Genomic DNA, 14,509 nt, shown 5'->3' on the forward strand with positions numbered 1-14,509 from the left:
AGGCACAAGCGAGATGTCAGAGTTGAGTTTTTCCACACAGAGTGGTGGGTGCGTGGAATGCACTGCCGGCAACGGTGGTAGAGGCAGATAGAACATAGAATAGTACAGCACAGTACAGGCCCTTTGGCCCACAATGTTGTGCCGACCCTCAAACCCTGCCTCCCATATAAGCCCCCACCTTAAATTCCCCCATATACCTATCCAGTAGTCTCTTAAATTTCACTAGTGTATCTGCCTCCATCACTGACTCAGGCAGTGCATTCCACGCACCAACCACTCTCTGAGTAAAAAACCTTCCTCTAATATCCCCCCTGAACTTCCCACCCCTTACCTTAAAGCCATGTCCTCTTGTATTGAGCAAGAGGTGCTGGCTATCCACTCTATCTATTCCTCTTATTATCTTGTACACCTCTATCATGTCTCCTCTCATCCACCTTCTCTCCAGAGAGTCAAGCCCTCGCTCCCTTAATCTCTGATCACAATGCATACTCTCTAAACCAGGCAGCATCCTGGTAAATCTCCTCTGTACCCTTTCCAATGCTTCCACATCCTTCCTATAGTGAGGCGACCAGAACTGGACACAGTACTCCAAGTAAACACGAGGAATTCTGCAGATGCTGGAAATTCAAGCAACACACATCAAAATTGCTGGTGAATGCAGCAGGCCAGGCAGCATCTCTAGGAAGAGGTACAGTCGACGTTTTGGGCCGAGACCCTTCGTCAGGACTAACTGAAAGAAGGGCTAGTCAGAGATTTGAAAGTGGGGGGGAGGGGGAGGGGGAGATCCAAAATGATAGGAGAAGACAGGAGGGGGAGGGATGGAGCCAAGAGCTGGACAGGTGATTGGCAAAAGGGATATGAGAGGATCATGGGACAGGAGGCCCAGGGAGAAGGAAAAGGGGGAGGGGGGGAAACCCAGAGGATGTGCAAGGGGTATAGTCTAAGTCAGAGTTAGCGGAACAAGTGCTACACATGCCCTTACACTTCCTCCCTTACCACCATTCAGGGCCCCACACAGTCCTTCCAGGTGAGGCGACACTTCACCTGTGAGTCGGCTGGGGTGATATACTGCGTCTGATGCTCCCGATGTGGCCTTCTATATATTGGCGAGACCCGACGCAGACTGGGAGATCGTTTCGCTGAACACCTACGCTCTGTCCGCCAGAGAAAGCAGGATCTCCCAGTGGCCACACATTTTAATTCCACATCCCATTCCGATATGTCTATCCACGGCCTCCTCTACTGTAAAGATGAAGCCACACTCAGGTTGGAGGAACAACACCTTATATTCCGTCTGGGTAGCCTCCAACCTGATGGCATGAACATTGACTTCTCTAACCTGCTAATGCCCCACCTCCCCCCCATACCCCATTCGTTATTTATTTATATACACACATTCTTTCTCTCACTCTCCTTTTTCTCCCTCTGACTATACCCCTTGCCCATCCTCTGGGTTTTCCCCCCCTCCCCCTTTTCCTTCTCCCTGGGCCTCCTGTCCCATGATCCTCTCATATCCCTTTAGCCAATCTCCTGTCCAGCTCTTGGCTCCATCCCTCCCCCTCCTGTCTTCTCCTATCATTTTGGATCTCCCCCTCCTCCTCTCAAATCTCTGACTAGCTCTTCTTTCAGTTAGTCCTGACGAAGGGTCTCGGCCCAAAACGTCGACTGTACCTCTTCCTAGAGATGCTGCCTGGCCTGCTGCGTTCACCAGCAACTTTGATGTGTGTTACAGTATTCCAAGTGTGGCTGAACCAGAGTTTTATAGAGCTGCATCATTACATCGCGACTCTTAAACTCCATCCCTTAACTTATGAAAGCTAACACCCCATAAGCTTTCTTAACTACCCTATCCACCTGTGAGGCAACTTTCAGGGATCTGTGGACATGTACCCCCAGATCCCTCTGCTCCTCCACACTACCAAGTATCCTGCCATTTACTTTGTATTCTGCCTTGGAGTTTGTCCTTCCAAAGTGTACCACCTCACACTTCTCTGGGTTGAACTCCATCTGCCACTTCTCAGCCCACTTCTGCATCCTATCAATGTCTCTCTGCAATCTTTGACAATCCTTTACACTATCTACAACACCACCAACCTTTGTGTCGTCTGCAAACTTGCCAACCCACCCTTCTACCCCCACATCCAGGTCGTTAATAAATATCACGAGAAGTAGAGGTCCCAGAACAGATCCTTGTGGGACACCACTGGTCACAATCCTCCAATCTGAATGTACTCCCTCCACCACAACCCTCTGCCTTCTGACTTTCTGAATAAGCCTACCATGTGGAACCTTGTCAAATGCCTTACTAAAATCCATATAGATCACATCCACTGCACTACCCTCATCTATATGCCTGGTCACCTCCTCAAAGAACTCTATCAGGCTTGTTAGACACGATCTGCCCTTCACAAAGCCATGCTGACTGTCCCTGATCAGACCATGATTCTCTAAATGCCCAGAGATCCTATCTCTAAGAATCTTTTCCAACAGCTTTCCCACTACAGACGTAAGGCTCACTGGTCTATAATTACCCGGACTATCCCTACTACCTTTTTTGAACAAGGGGACAACATTCGCCTCCCTCCAATCCTCCAGTACCATTCCCGTGGACAACGAGGACATAAAGATCCCAGCCAGAGGCTCAGCAATCTCTTCCCTCGCCTCGTGGAGCAGCCTGGGGAATATTCCGTCAGGCCCCGGGGGCTATCTGTCCTAATGTATTTTAACAACTTCCTCTCCCTTAATATCAACATGCTTCAGAACATCAACCTCACTCATATTTCCCCACCATCAAGTTCCCTCTCATTGGTGAATACCGAAGAGAAGTATTCATTGAGGACCTCGCTCACTTCCACAGCCTCCAGGCACATCTTCCCACCTTCATCTCTAATCGGTCCTACCTTCACTCCTGTCATCCTTTTTTCTTCACATAATTGAAGAATGCCTTGGGATTTTCCTTTACCCTACTCGCCAAGGCCTTCTCATGCCCCCTTCTTGCTCTTCTCAGCCCCTTCTTAAGCTCCTTTCTTGTTTCCCTATATTCCTCAATCGGCCCATCTGATCCTTGCTTCCTAAACCTCATGTATGCTGCCTTCTTCCAGCTGACTAGATTTTCCACCTTCTTTGTCACCCATGGTTCCTTCACCCTACCATTCTTTACTTTCCTCACCAGGACAAATTTATCCCTAACATCCTGCAAGAGATCTCTAAACATCGACCACATGTCCATAGTACATTTCCCTGCAAAAACATCATCCCAATTCACACCTGCAAGTTCTAGCCTTATAGCCTCATAATTTGCCCTTCCTCCATTAAAAATTTTCCTGTCCTCTCTGATTCTATCCTTTTCCATGATAATGCTAAAGGCCAGGGAGCGGTGATCACTGTCCCCAAGATGCTCACCCACTGAGAGATCTGTGACCTGACCCGGTTCATTACCTAGTACTAGATCTAGTATGGCATTCCCCCTAGTTGGCCTGTCCACATACTGTGACAGGAATCTGTCCTGGACACACTTAACAAACTCTGCCCCATCTAAACCCTTGGAAGTAATCAGGTGCCAATCAATATTAGGGAAGCTAAATTCACCCATGATAACAATCCTGTTAGATACAATGATCTAAATGGATGGCATGCAAAACTAAGTCTGTCCCCCCCACCAAAGTTCAAAGTACATTATCAAAGTATGTTTATGATATACAACCTTGAGATTCCCAATACAACCCATTAAAAAAGACTGCCAAACACTCAAAGCGCCAAAAAAACAAATCATGCAAACAATAAGTAAGCAAGCAACATTCAGAACTGAAGTTCCTGAAAGTGAATTCATAGCCGCAAAGCCAGCCAACACTGCAGCGGTCCAGCAGCCTGTTTGTTGCAGGCCACAGCCTCAGTTGGGCACAGGTGAGTAAGCCTCGCTGAGCAGCAAGCTGCACACTGACTCATCCCGCTCCCCCACCCTGACCCCTTGACATTTCAATTCAGGCTGGTGCTTAAATTGACCAAACATCGGGTCTCAGACCCTGGTCACAGTGCCTCGATGTGCTCTCAGGCCTAGGCTCAGACCCCAGCGTCTCAATTCGGCCTGTGCCCGACCTCTCCAACCTGGCCCAGTGCTTAAATCGGTCAAACACTGACTTGCTCCTCGCTCCAAGGCCCAGGCCCTGCTGCCTCACCTCGGTTCTGCCGCTTTGAATCGGCTCCAAGTCCACTCCAGCAACAGCCAAACATCGGCTTGTTCCTCACTCTCGGGCACAGGCCACCTCGATATGGCCCGTACATGCCACAACTGTCCCGCACCTTTGAAACTTCAGTTCACACCGCAAAAATACCAGGTTGTACAGTGTTTTCAGAAACAACTCCAAAAGGGAAGTTACAGGCTTCTGACTGAAGCGTGATTAATAGAGTAGTTTGTAGTTTAGTTTGCTGCCAGCAAGGTGTCGCTGTGTCACACCAACACCATTCTAAACTGCAAACTTCCTATACCACTGTCATGTGCAGCTTCTCATTGACTCTATTGTTTCTTTGTATTTACTGTGAATGTCCGCAAGAAAATGAATCTCAAGGCATTACATTGTGACATATAATAAATTCACTTTTAACTTTCAAACAAGTGACAATAATAAACCGATTAAGTTTCAACATTCTTCTGATGGTTTGCTAATCCCTCAAAAAGTGTACTGTTGTGCCACAACTGTCCCCATCTGTTAGTATAACTTATTCTGACTCCAAAAAGCTACTATAATCCAACCTTGCCTTACTCAGCTTCTGTACTCCAGAATCTTTCCCCAATTACTTACGTCTTTTACTGCTCTCTTTCCCAACTCTCCTTCCATTTCTGTGACTCGTCTACTTATTCTACAATTGCTTTAGATCATCCAAAATCTTCATCAAATTGCATATACCTCAAGCATATATTTTATTCTTTTGAACATCATTTTGACATTTGATTGGAAATGCACACAATTTTTCAATACAGGTTTCCCCCGCCATCCGAAGGTAGAGCGTTCCTATGAAACGGTTCGTAAACCGGAATGTCATAAAGCGAAGAAGCAATTACCATTTATTTATATGGGAAAAATTTGTGAGCGTTCACAGACCCAAAAAATAACCTACCAAATCATGTCAAATAACACATAAAACCTAAAATAACAGTGACATATAGTAAAAGCAGGAATGATATGATAAATACACAGCCTATATAAAGTAGAAATACTTTTTCCACAATCATTGCCGCACTGTTCTCCGTAGCAAAAATCTCACGCTAGCACTCTCGGCAGAAACACTCTCTCCAGTAACCTTTAAAGCTATGAAGCTGCCAAATCATACCAAATAACGCATAAAAATACACAGCCTATATAAAGTAGAAATAATGTATGTACAGTGTAGTATTACTTACCAGAATTGGGAAGACAGCGGCAAGCACACTGATGATGGTGTGTTAAGCCTGATTTATACTTCTGCGTCAACTCCACGCCGTAAGTACTGCGTTGCTGCAAACCCTACGCAGAGCCAACGCGGATCCCTACGCCAGAGCCTGACGTGCACCTCTCCCAAAATGTAACTGCGCGTCGCAGCAACGCAAAAACAGTGATTGGTCCGCCTGGGAGCATCGTATTTCCTCCTACGTTGCAACAGTTTCCCACTGGGCGACTGAAGGGCAGGGAAGGAACTCTGGCTGCAATGCTTTCCATAAAGCTTTACAGACCTCCGAAATTATGGAGGACACATTTCGCTTTTACAAAAAACAACACTCGCTTTAAACTTGTTTACCCCGAGAAAGACTACCATGATCATGAAGCCTTGCGCGGGCAGGTGTGTGCGCATGCATGACGTGCCCGAATTGCAGAGCGACGCAGACACACCGACGCACAAGTATAAATGCTCACAACGCGCGTCGGTCACTTGCATAGGTTATGGCGTCCAGTTAACGCAGAAGTATAAATCAGGCTTTAGGCTGAGTCGTCAGAGGTTGGGGTGGTGCAGCAGACCCTAACCTCCGGGCCACTGACCGATACATTGCCGTGGAGAATGCAGCAGTAGCCGGGATGCACCCAGCACATCTTTAAGAAAAAAAACAAAATAAACAAGCTAATTAATTAGGTGCCGCTTGGCACATAAATGTCGGCCCAGATCAGAGGCGACGCAATCACCTCCTGTTAGTGAAAACAGGTAACTAATGTAGGTCTTTCGTAACAGCGAGGTTTCGTAAAGCAAACGTTTGAAAGGCGGGGGACACCTGTATATACTAACTGTTGAGTCTACTTCAGTTTTGTAAGTTCCTAATTACATATAATCTACAATTAATTTGACACAAGTGTCCATAATTCGGAAATCTACGTTTGCATCCTAAATTTAACACAAAACTTTATTAGTTACACAAGCCAACACACAAACTTCTTAAAATTTCACCACTTTAATGAGAGGGTACTTACGTTTGATGACTGGCGGGCCTTCGTGTAACATTGCAGACTCGATATTTCCTCTTCATCTGTCCACAGTGGGTCACTTCCACTTTTAAACCTGTGAGAGCCAGAGGAAGAAAATCAAGAATCAGGACTCTGAAGGTTCCCTAATGGCACAGTGGGTTAAGGAAGGGAAAGTTTATCCTGCGCAAGTTTACATCTAGAGACCAAAATTTCAGTAAGTATTTCTCAATACCATTTAGTGAGTCCACTGGAAATACACATGCATTGTTTGTGAAGAACAAGTGAAGGTGGTGAAGCAAGGCCACAGTGGATTGCCATCCACATTTATCCTTGAAAAGGTGCTGGTGACCTGCTAATCTGAACTAATGCAGTACATTCCCAGTATTAAGTAGAGATTTTCAGGACTGACATCAAACCACAAGTGAATACCAATGTATATTTCCAAGTCATGAATTTGTGTGGTCTGTCAGGGACTTTACAGTTGGTAGTTGCAGCTGCCAGCTTTGCCTCTGGGAGGGGCCATGTTAGGGTGATAATGGAAAGTAGCTTTGGCACTTAATTCCAGTACATTTAGTCGGCACACATCATAGCCATGTTGCCCTAGTGATGGAAGAAGTGAAAGCCAATCTGCTTGATAGATTGGAGTTGTTCAGTTTTGTTTGGAACTTTATCTGTCCATCAAGGTTTCCCCTGAACTGATTGGGCTGATTTTTTTACTTTACACAGTCAGTACTAATACAGTCATTGATACTGATAACAATTTTTAATTCCCAATTTACATAATTAACATTTTCTATTTGGCGAGACCAGAACTCACATAATCGGAGTAACCATCCATTAATTTAAGCACAATACGACCATACTCACTTGAGCTGCATTCATGAAAGCTAAGAATACTCCGCTGCAAACCTGTTTTGCAAATTGGACGGTGTAAAGGCTTTGGGACATCAGCAGACAAGCCACTTACCCAAGAACACCCAGCCTCTGATTAGCTCTTGCAGTCGAAGTTTATTTGAGGCCGCTGTAGGTAAATTACCAATCAATTAACAAATTTATAATAGGGCCTTAACATGGTAACTTTGTTCACATTCTCTTTCTGAAGTGGGTTACTATTAGATGCTACTACGACACCATGTTATTTGTCACATTATCAACCCATACACATTTTGTTCCTAGAAGAACAAATAAAACTGAACACACAGCTTCTTAACTTATGGGAAATCACCTCATAATGGGAGTCACGGCATTGGTGTTCCCGTAAGAATGACGAGGAAAGACAACAAATTCAAGGAACTTTGCTAACAAGGGTTGGAAAAAGAAGAAAAGAAAAAGCAGCACCTAGTAGCTTTTGGGAACTGAAAGTGAGAAGGGCTGGCAGGAATGAGTTACAAAAAATAAAATGAGGACAAAGAGAAGATACAAAATATCACTGACAGACAAGATTATGGAAAATCCAAAGTATTTTAAAGGGGCAGAAGATTAAACAGGTGAACAGAAGGTGCCAAAGGAACAACCTATATGTGCAGCTGAAAAGATGAGCAAGGTTTTAAATGATACTCTCCATCTGTTTTCATTGAGGAGATGGAATTGCAGTTGGAGAATCCAAGGACAGTCGCTATGAAACTCTACCATAAAGTACCATTAAAAAGGAATTAGAAATCTGTGTGATCTTAAAGGTGAATAAATCCCCAAAGCCTCCTTGGTTACTATGGAAGACAAGGCAAGATATTACGAAGGCTCTGACTGTGAAACAAATCTTCACTGACCATTTGACTGAAGGAAAACAAATGTGGTATGGTTATTCAAAACGGACAGCATAGGTGAGACAGATAATTACAGGCTAGCGAGTTAAACATCAGAAAGAACTTTCTAAAAATTTTTTTCCTGTAGCAGGAGAGTCTAGGACCAGAGGACACAATCTCAGAATACAAGGACATCCTTTTAGAAGAGATGAAGAGAAATTTCTTTAGACAGAGGGTGGTGAATCTGTGGAATTCATTGCCACAGAAGTCATATAGGCCAAGTCATTAAGTACATTCAAAGTAGAGGTTGGTGGATTCTTGATTAGTCAGGGCATGAGAGGAGACGGGGAGAAGGCTCTTGATTAGTAAGGGTGGTCACAACATGGTTACAAGAGCAGGAAGTGGCTAGGAAACCTGCAGTGTCAAAGCTTAGGGGAAAAAGTAGGAGAACAGGGTTGAGATGCTCAGCCGTAATTAAATGGCACAGCAGACCTGATGGGCCAAATGGCCTAATTCTGGCTCTTATGGTTTTAAAACTGAGGGAAAGGATTAATCTGCACTTGGAAAGACAGGGATTAATTAAAAGCAATCAGCATGGTTTTGTTATGGGGAGATTCCCTCTGACCAAACTAACTGAATTATTAGATGATGTGACAAAGTGCATTCATGAGGGCAGTGCAGTTGATATTTTCTGTGGACTTCAGCAAGGCTTTTGATAAGTACCAACAAAGGAGACGGGTGCAAGAGATTAGATCCCAAGGGACCGAGGCCAAATTGGCAAACTGAATTCAAACGGCTTGGTAACAGTGTACTGATTATGACGGTAGTTTTTTTTTGTGTGATCAGAGGCCTATGAGGAACTGAGGGATCTTGTTTTATATGTTCAAAGATCTTTACAGGTGGAAGCACAAGTAGATAGAGTGGCTTAAGACGACAGATGAGATGCACATATTTTATGTTTCAGTTAACATGAATAAACTATATAAAAAAAAGCAATGGAGCTCTGGTCACTTCAGTACAAGGACATGAATATATTGGACAGGGTGGAGAAGAGACTCACTGTGGTATTGCTTGGGATGAAGCACTTTAATAACAAGGAGAGACTGGATAGACTGGGCTTGGAAATCTGCCGAAGGGTCTCGGCCTGAGACGTCGACTGTACTTTTTTCTATAGATGCTGCCTGGCCTGCTGAGTTCCTTCAGCGTTTTTGTGTGTGTTGCTTGCAACAAAACCTAACAGGTTTCACGGAAAGATATTAACCTGAAACGTTGACTGTTTTTCTCTCTACTATATCACCTGCTGAACATTGTCAACATTTTTGTTTTGTTAAAATGTTTTGAGTGACACAAAACAGGTGCTCGATCTTAATCCAGGCAACAATGCCATGAGAATATAAAAATGGAGTTGGCCATTTGGTCTCTCACATGCTGTGCCATTAACAAGACCATGGTTGATCTTGAATGTGAAGCAACATTTTCTATTGATCACTGGCTTCCTTTCATATTCTGATACCTATTCACCTGTTTTGAATGCAAACAAAAACCTCTGCGGCTTTCTAGTACAGGGAATTCCAATCAACCTTAAGTGAAAAAAAATCCTCCATTTCAATTGTAAATGGCCCAGTACTTAGTTTGAGACTGAGAGACCTAGACTCTTTAGGCAATGACAACACCTTCCATGCATCTACCCCACTGAGCCCTTTGAAACTTATGTAAGTTTCAATTAGGTCAAATCTCATTTTCATGAACTCTAGAGAATAGCGCCCTTGCTTACTCAGTCACTATTTATAGGACAGAATTGTCATGTCAGGAAACAGTATAGCAGATGTATCCTTTTTGAATTGAGACCTGTGGAGTACAAAATACTTCAGGTATGATTTTATGAAGCCTTGTATCATTGCCATAAAACATCCTTGCTCTTTTACTCAAACTTTAATTAAAGATAATGAAGCAGTAGGCAACCAAATGCAATAAGACCTGGACAATACCCATACCAACACTCAACAAGAGAAAATGCAGTTGTCACCTGCTGACATTCAATTGCATTACCACCACCAAATACCCCATTGTTAATATGTTGGGGGCTACCGTTGACCAGAATCTAAAGTGGAATAGCCATATACACAATGAGGTTATGAGAGCAGGCCAGAAGTTAGCAATCCTACAGCGGGCAACCTGTCTAACTCCGCAAAGCTTGCCCACTATCTGCAAGGCTCAAGCCAGGAGTGTGACAGAAAATCCTCCACTTGCCTGAGTGCAGCTTCAATAACACTCAAGTTCACCACCACAGAAACCACAGGCACCCCATTCATAACCACGGATAGAGTGCCCGTGTCCTCCTGTTAGGCACCTCACCCATAGCCATTCCCTCACTCCCATCACTGACACACAGTAAGAGCTTTTTGCACCGCTTCTACACTGTAGCAACTCACCAAGACTCCTTAGACAGTACCTACCAAACCTATCACCTCTACAAGACTGGAGATCAATGGCAGCAAAAGCATGGAAACACCATCTGGAAGTTGCCCTCCAAACCACACACCATCCTGATTTCAAGTTTAACTATCATTAAACTATATATGAATACAGCCAAACAAAGCTAAATCATTTAATTGTATGTGGTGTCCTGTCTGTTATTTTGTGGTACTTATTTGTAACAGGGTAACAAATCATGCAGTATCCACATAAACAGGGGGATCTGGGGGGCTTACACTTCAATCTCCCACGTTTGGCAGGGCCGGCAGGTGCCTTCCCTAGACTTACGCAGCCGACGGAACCAGTACCAGTACCAAGATACCAGTAAACATACAGTCACACAAAAAAATACATAGCCCAAGTGCCTGAGTGACATATCCTGAAAATTGATGGTAGATGGGTGTTATCAGCAAGAACAAGCAGTTCTCAGAGGTCTGCAGTCCAGCTTGTCTTCCATTGAGTGAACACTGGAGTGCAGCCTGACTTAAGGGTCAAACCAGCATGGATGCCACGGTATACCACCTCTGACATCTCCTCTCCTGGACTGCTGAAACAGGCGAGCCCACAGCTTGAGGCCTAGTCCTCGCAACAACTGAGGTCTCACGAGCTCCTCTGCCACCTGTCTTGCCAATAAACAAAAGAAACAGTCTTGCAGTATTTTACATTTACCAGTGTTCAACAGGGTCTTGCGACTGATTGCAAGAGAAACATTCAAGACGATCACTTGCTGTTAAGACTGCAGACTAGCTTTGTGTACCAACTTCAATGGCTTTCTGCAGCAGGCAGTAACAAGCTCTGCACCAGATCCAGCTCTTCTGCCAACAAGCAGCTTGCAGTCCTTGAAGTTATTAGAGTTCAGCATTTTCTTGCGATTGTAAAAAAGTTTCAAAACACCTTGGGGAGGAGGTTCAGGAGCCCCAGAGAGGCCGCTGTGTCCGAAAATTCCACCATCTTACCGGAAACTGGAAAATATATCGCTATTCCCTTGCTAACAGTATCTCCTTCACCAACTGTATTGCTATTTCATGAGGACTGCAGCAGTTCGAGCCACCTCATCACCACCTTCACAGATGGCAACAAGGAATGGGTAATTCAGTGTTGGCCCAGCCTGCAAGCAGCATATGTTCTCTCTACTCAAATGAATAATTGCCCAACTTCCCAAATGATACATCTACCATGTAGTTATCCACTTATATATCCCCTGACATCTCTTCTCATCCATATCACCACCTACTCTTTATACTTAGTTTTGTAACATTATCAAACTCATCTGTTTGATTTACTTAGCCAAGGAATGGAATACATTGCAAATAACTAGAGGTAGGGCATTATCACACTGGTCACAGTTTGCCAATCTGCAAAATACCTGGTAATTCATGATCACTGTTTACTTGTTCATCAATTCAACCCTCACATGTCTGTAACCCAGTTTGTTCACAGGTCAGAAAAGTGGCTTTTAATAAGGTGAAATATGGCAGAAGATGCCTGCAGCCCCACAAATCCACCCTGCCAGTCTCACAAGTACTTGCAAATACGTACAGGCTGTACAAACACTGGACATTCATAAACTGGAGGGAGCTTAAATCATTAATTTCTCCTGCCTAACATGTTTGCCTGTCTTAAGGAAATGTTTGTTTCCATTCGGCTAATGTATGATATGCACCCCCCCCCCCGACTGTCAACTCTGCTCGTAATATTGAGGCAGAGCCAGCAATTCAGCATCAAAGATTTCTTAATATAAAAAAAGGAGGAATCAGTAAATGGGTTTGGCTCTGTTAGGGAGGGGGTTGCATGGTGAATGCCCACCTACCAAATAACAAGACATCAACAGTCTTTTAACCAGTATGCACCATCTTTTGTTATTCAGTGACATAAGGAGGCTACCTACTGACAGGAAATCTATTAACACAAAGAAATCAGATCTCCGATTTGAATATTTATGTTACAATGTTTGCACTTTCTTCAAAAAAAACTATTGGCAGCTCTGTTGTTATCAGAGAATGAATGGTTTTGTGGCATGGTTGGAATGCTATTGCACAGAAACAACAGCAGATCTGTTGTGCTTTGTGCACTGAATAACATGAATCTCAGATTATTAATCTTCCATAAGAATGCACATTGGTGACTTCATGACCGATTATTTGCTCTTCCTTACCCAATTCTCACAAAACGATGATCAAAAGAACTGGCAGACCACACACTAACAAATCAAAGATGCCTGCTATGTACCTGCTAAAACACAGTGTTTAAAAAAAGGAAAATTCTTGCTGTGGCCAAAACCTTTAAATTGGTCATTCTCCCAATCTCTAGATTCTCTAACTTGTATGTGATTAATACGTACATGGCATTTTGTCAGTAATTCTTTAAACTACTCTGTACTTGTAACATAAACCAACTCATTGAATACTTGACTCCCCACCTTATTTTTGGTTCAACAAGATTGGGTTGACTTTATGGAACATCCCCAGTATTTAATCTTCAATTAAGCTTACTTCAATGATGAATCTCTTCCAACAGAGTAGTCAAGTTCAAAGTAAATTTATTATCAAAGTACATACACACTGAGATTCATTTTCTTGTGGGCATTTACAGTAAGTACTAGAATCACTGAACGACCACCACCAACAGGACACACAAACTATTAATGTGCAAAAGACACTGAACTGTGCAAATACAAAAAGAAAGTAGAGATGCTGCTGTGCTTTCTTCTGACCCAGGACAGATCCTCTGAAATGACAACAAGGATTTTAAAATTGCTGACCCTCTCCATCTCTGATTCCTCGATAAGAACTGGCTCATGAACCACTGATTTCATCCTCCTGGAGTCAATAATCAGCTCCTTGGTCTTGCTGATGTTGTGAGAGGTTACTATTGTGGCCAGGTTTTCAATCTCCACTCCTATATGGCGATTTGTCATCACCTTTCATTCGGCCAGCAAAAGCAAATTTGAATATGAAATTGGAGCTAAGCTTAGTCTCGCGGTTATAAGTATTAAAGTGAGTAGAGCACAGGACTAAACATACAAACCTTGAGGTGCACCTGTGCTGGTGGAGATTGTGCCAATCCAAACTGACTGGGGTCTGCAAATGAGGAAATCAAAGATCCAGTTGCACATGGAGGTACTGAGGCTGAGGTCTTGAAGCTTATTGATTAGTTTTGAGGGGATGATAGTATTGAATGTAGAGCTGTACTGAAGAGTATCCTGATGTATGCACCTTCACTGTCCAGATGTTCTAGGGTTGAATGAAGAGCCAATTAAAATGGCATCTGCTGTTGGATCCAAATCATTTCTCAGGCAGAAATTGGTATGCTTCATCACCAGCCTCTTAAAGCACTTCATCGCTGTGGATGCTTCTGGACGATACACAATGAGGCAGGTTACCATGTTCTTCTTAAGCTCCGGTATAATTGAAGCTTGCTTGAAGCAGATGGTTATCTCAGACTGCCAAATTGAGAGTTTAAGACTGCCGAGGCGAGGGCTTAGTAGTAAATGAGGATCAATAAAAAAAAATACTATACGTGCTGGAAACCTGAAACAAAAACATTAGAAACATTCAGCAGATGAGGCAAGGTCTGTGGAAAGAGTTTCAGTTAGAGTACGTCAACCGTAGATATTAACTGTTCCTTTTTCCACAGCTGCTTGGCCTGGTGTTTCCAACAGTTATTTTGGGTTTTGTTTGAGTAGATATGCTGGATAGATAAAAGTACTGAAGTATGGCATTCTACACTGTTGTTAGCACAAGTTACAGTTGAGATTACGTGTTTAATTTTTCCTCCTTTCTACACAATTGTACACCGTCTTTCTTTCCTTTCCATGTTAAACCATGCTGAACTATGTCTTTCAGTTAGGTGTGAAGCATTTAG

General features: G+C 43.5%; 1 protein-coding gene across 5 annotated transcripts in view; it reads right to left on the reverse strand.

Annotated features, from left to right (window-relative positions):
• Nucleotides 1–14,509, reverse strand: part of LOC134338247 (protein argonaute-1) — an 89,227-nt gene that overhangs the window by 41,504 nt on the left and 33,214 nt on the right. For all 5 annotated transcript variants that reach the window (XM_063033958.1, XM_063033960.1, XM_063033957.1 and 2 more), the window contains one exon: nucleotides 6,435–6,522. In XM_063033958.1, coding sequence (XP_062890028.1) covers nucleotides 6,435–6,522 — 88 coding nt within the window. The remainder of the gene's footprint in view (nucleotides 1–6,434; nucleotides 6,523–14,509) is intronic.

The sequence above is a fragment of the Mobula hypostoma genome, chromosome 26 (assembly GCF_963921235.1).
Source record: "Mobula hypostoma chromosome 26, sMobHyp1.1, whole genome shotgun sequence".
Taxonomy (NCBI): domain Eukaryota; kingdom Metazoa; phylum Chordata; class Chondrichthyes; order Myliobatiformes; family Myliobatidae; genus Mobula; species Mobula hypostoma.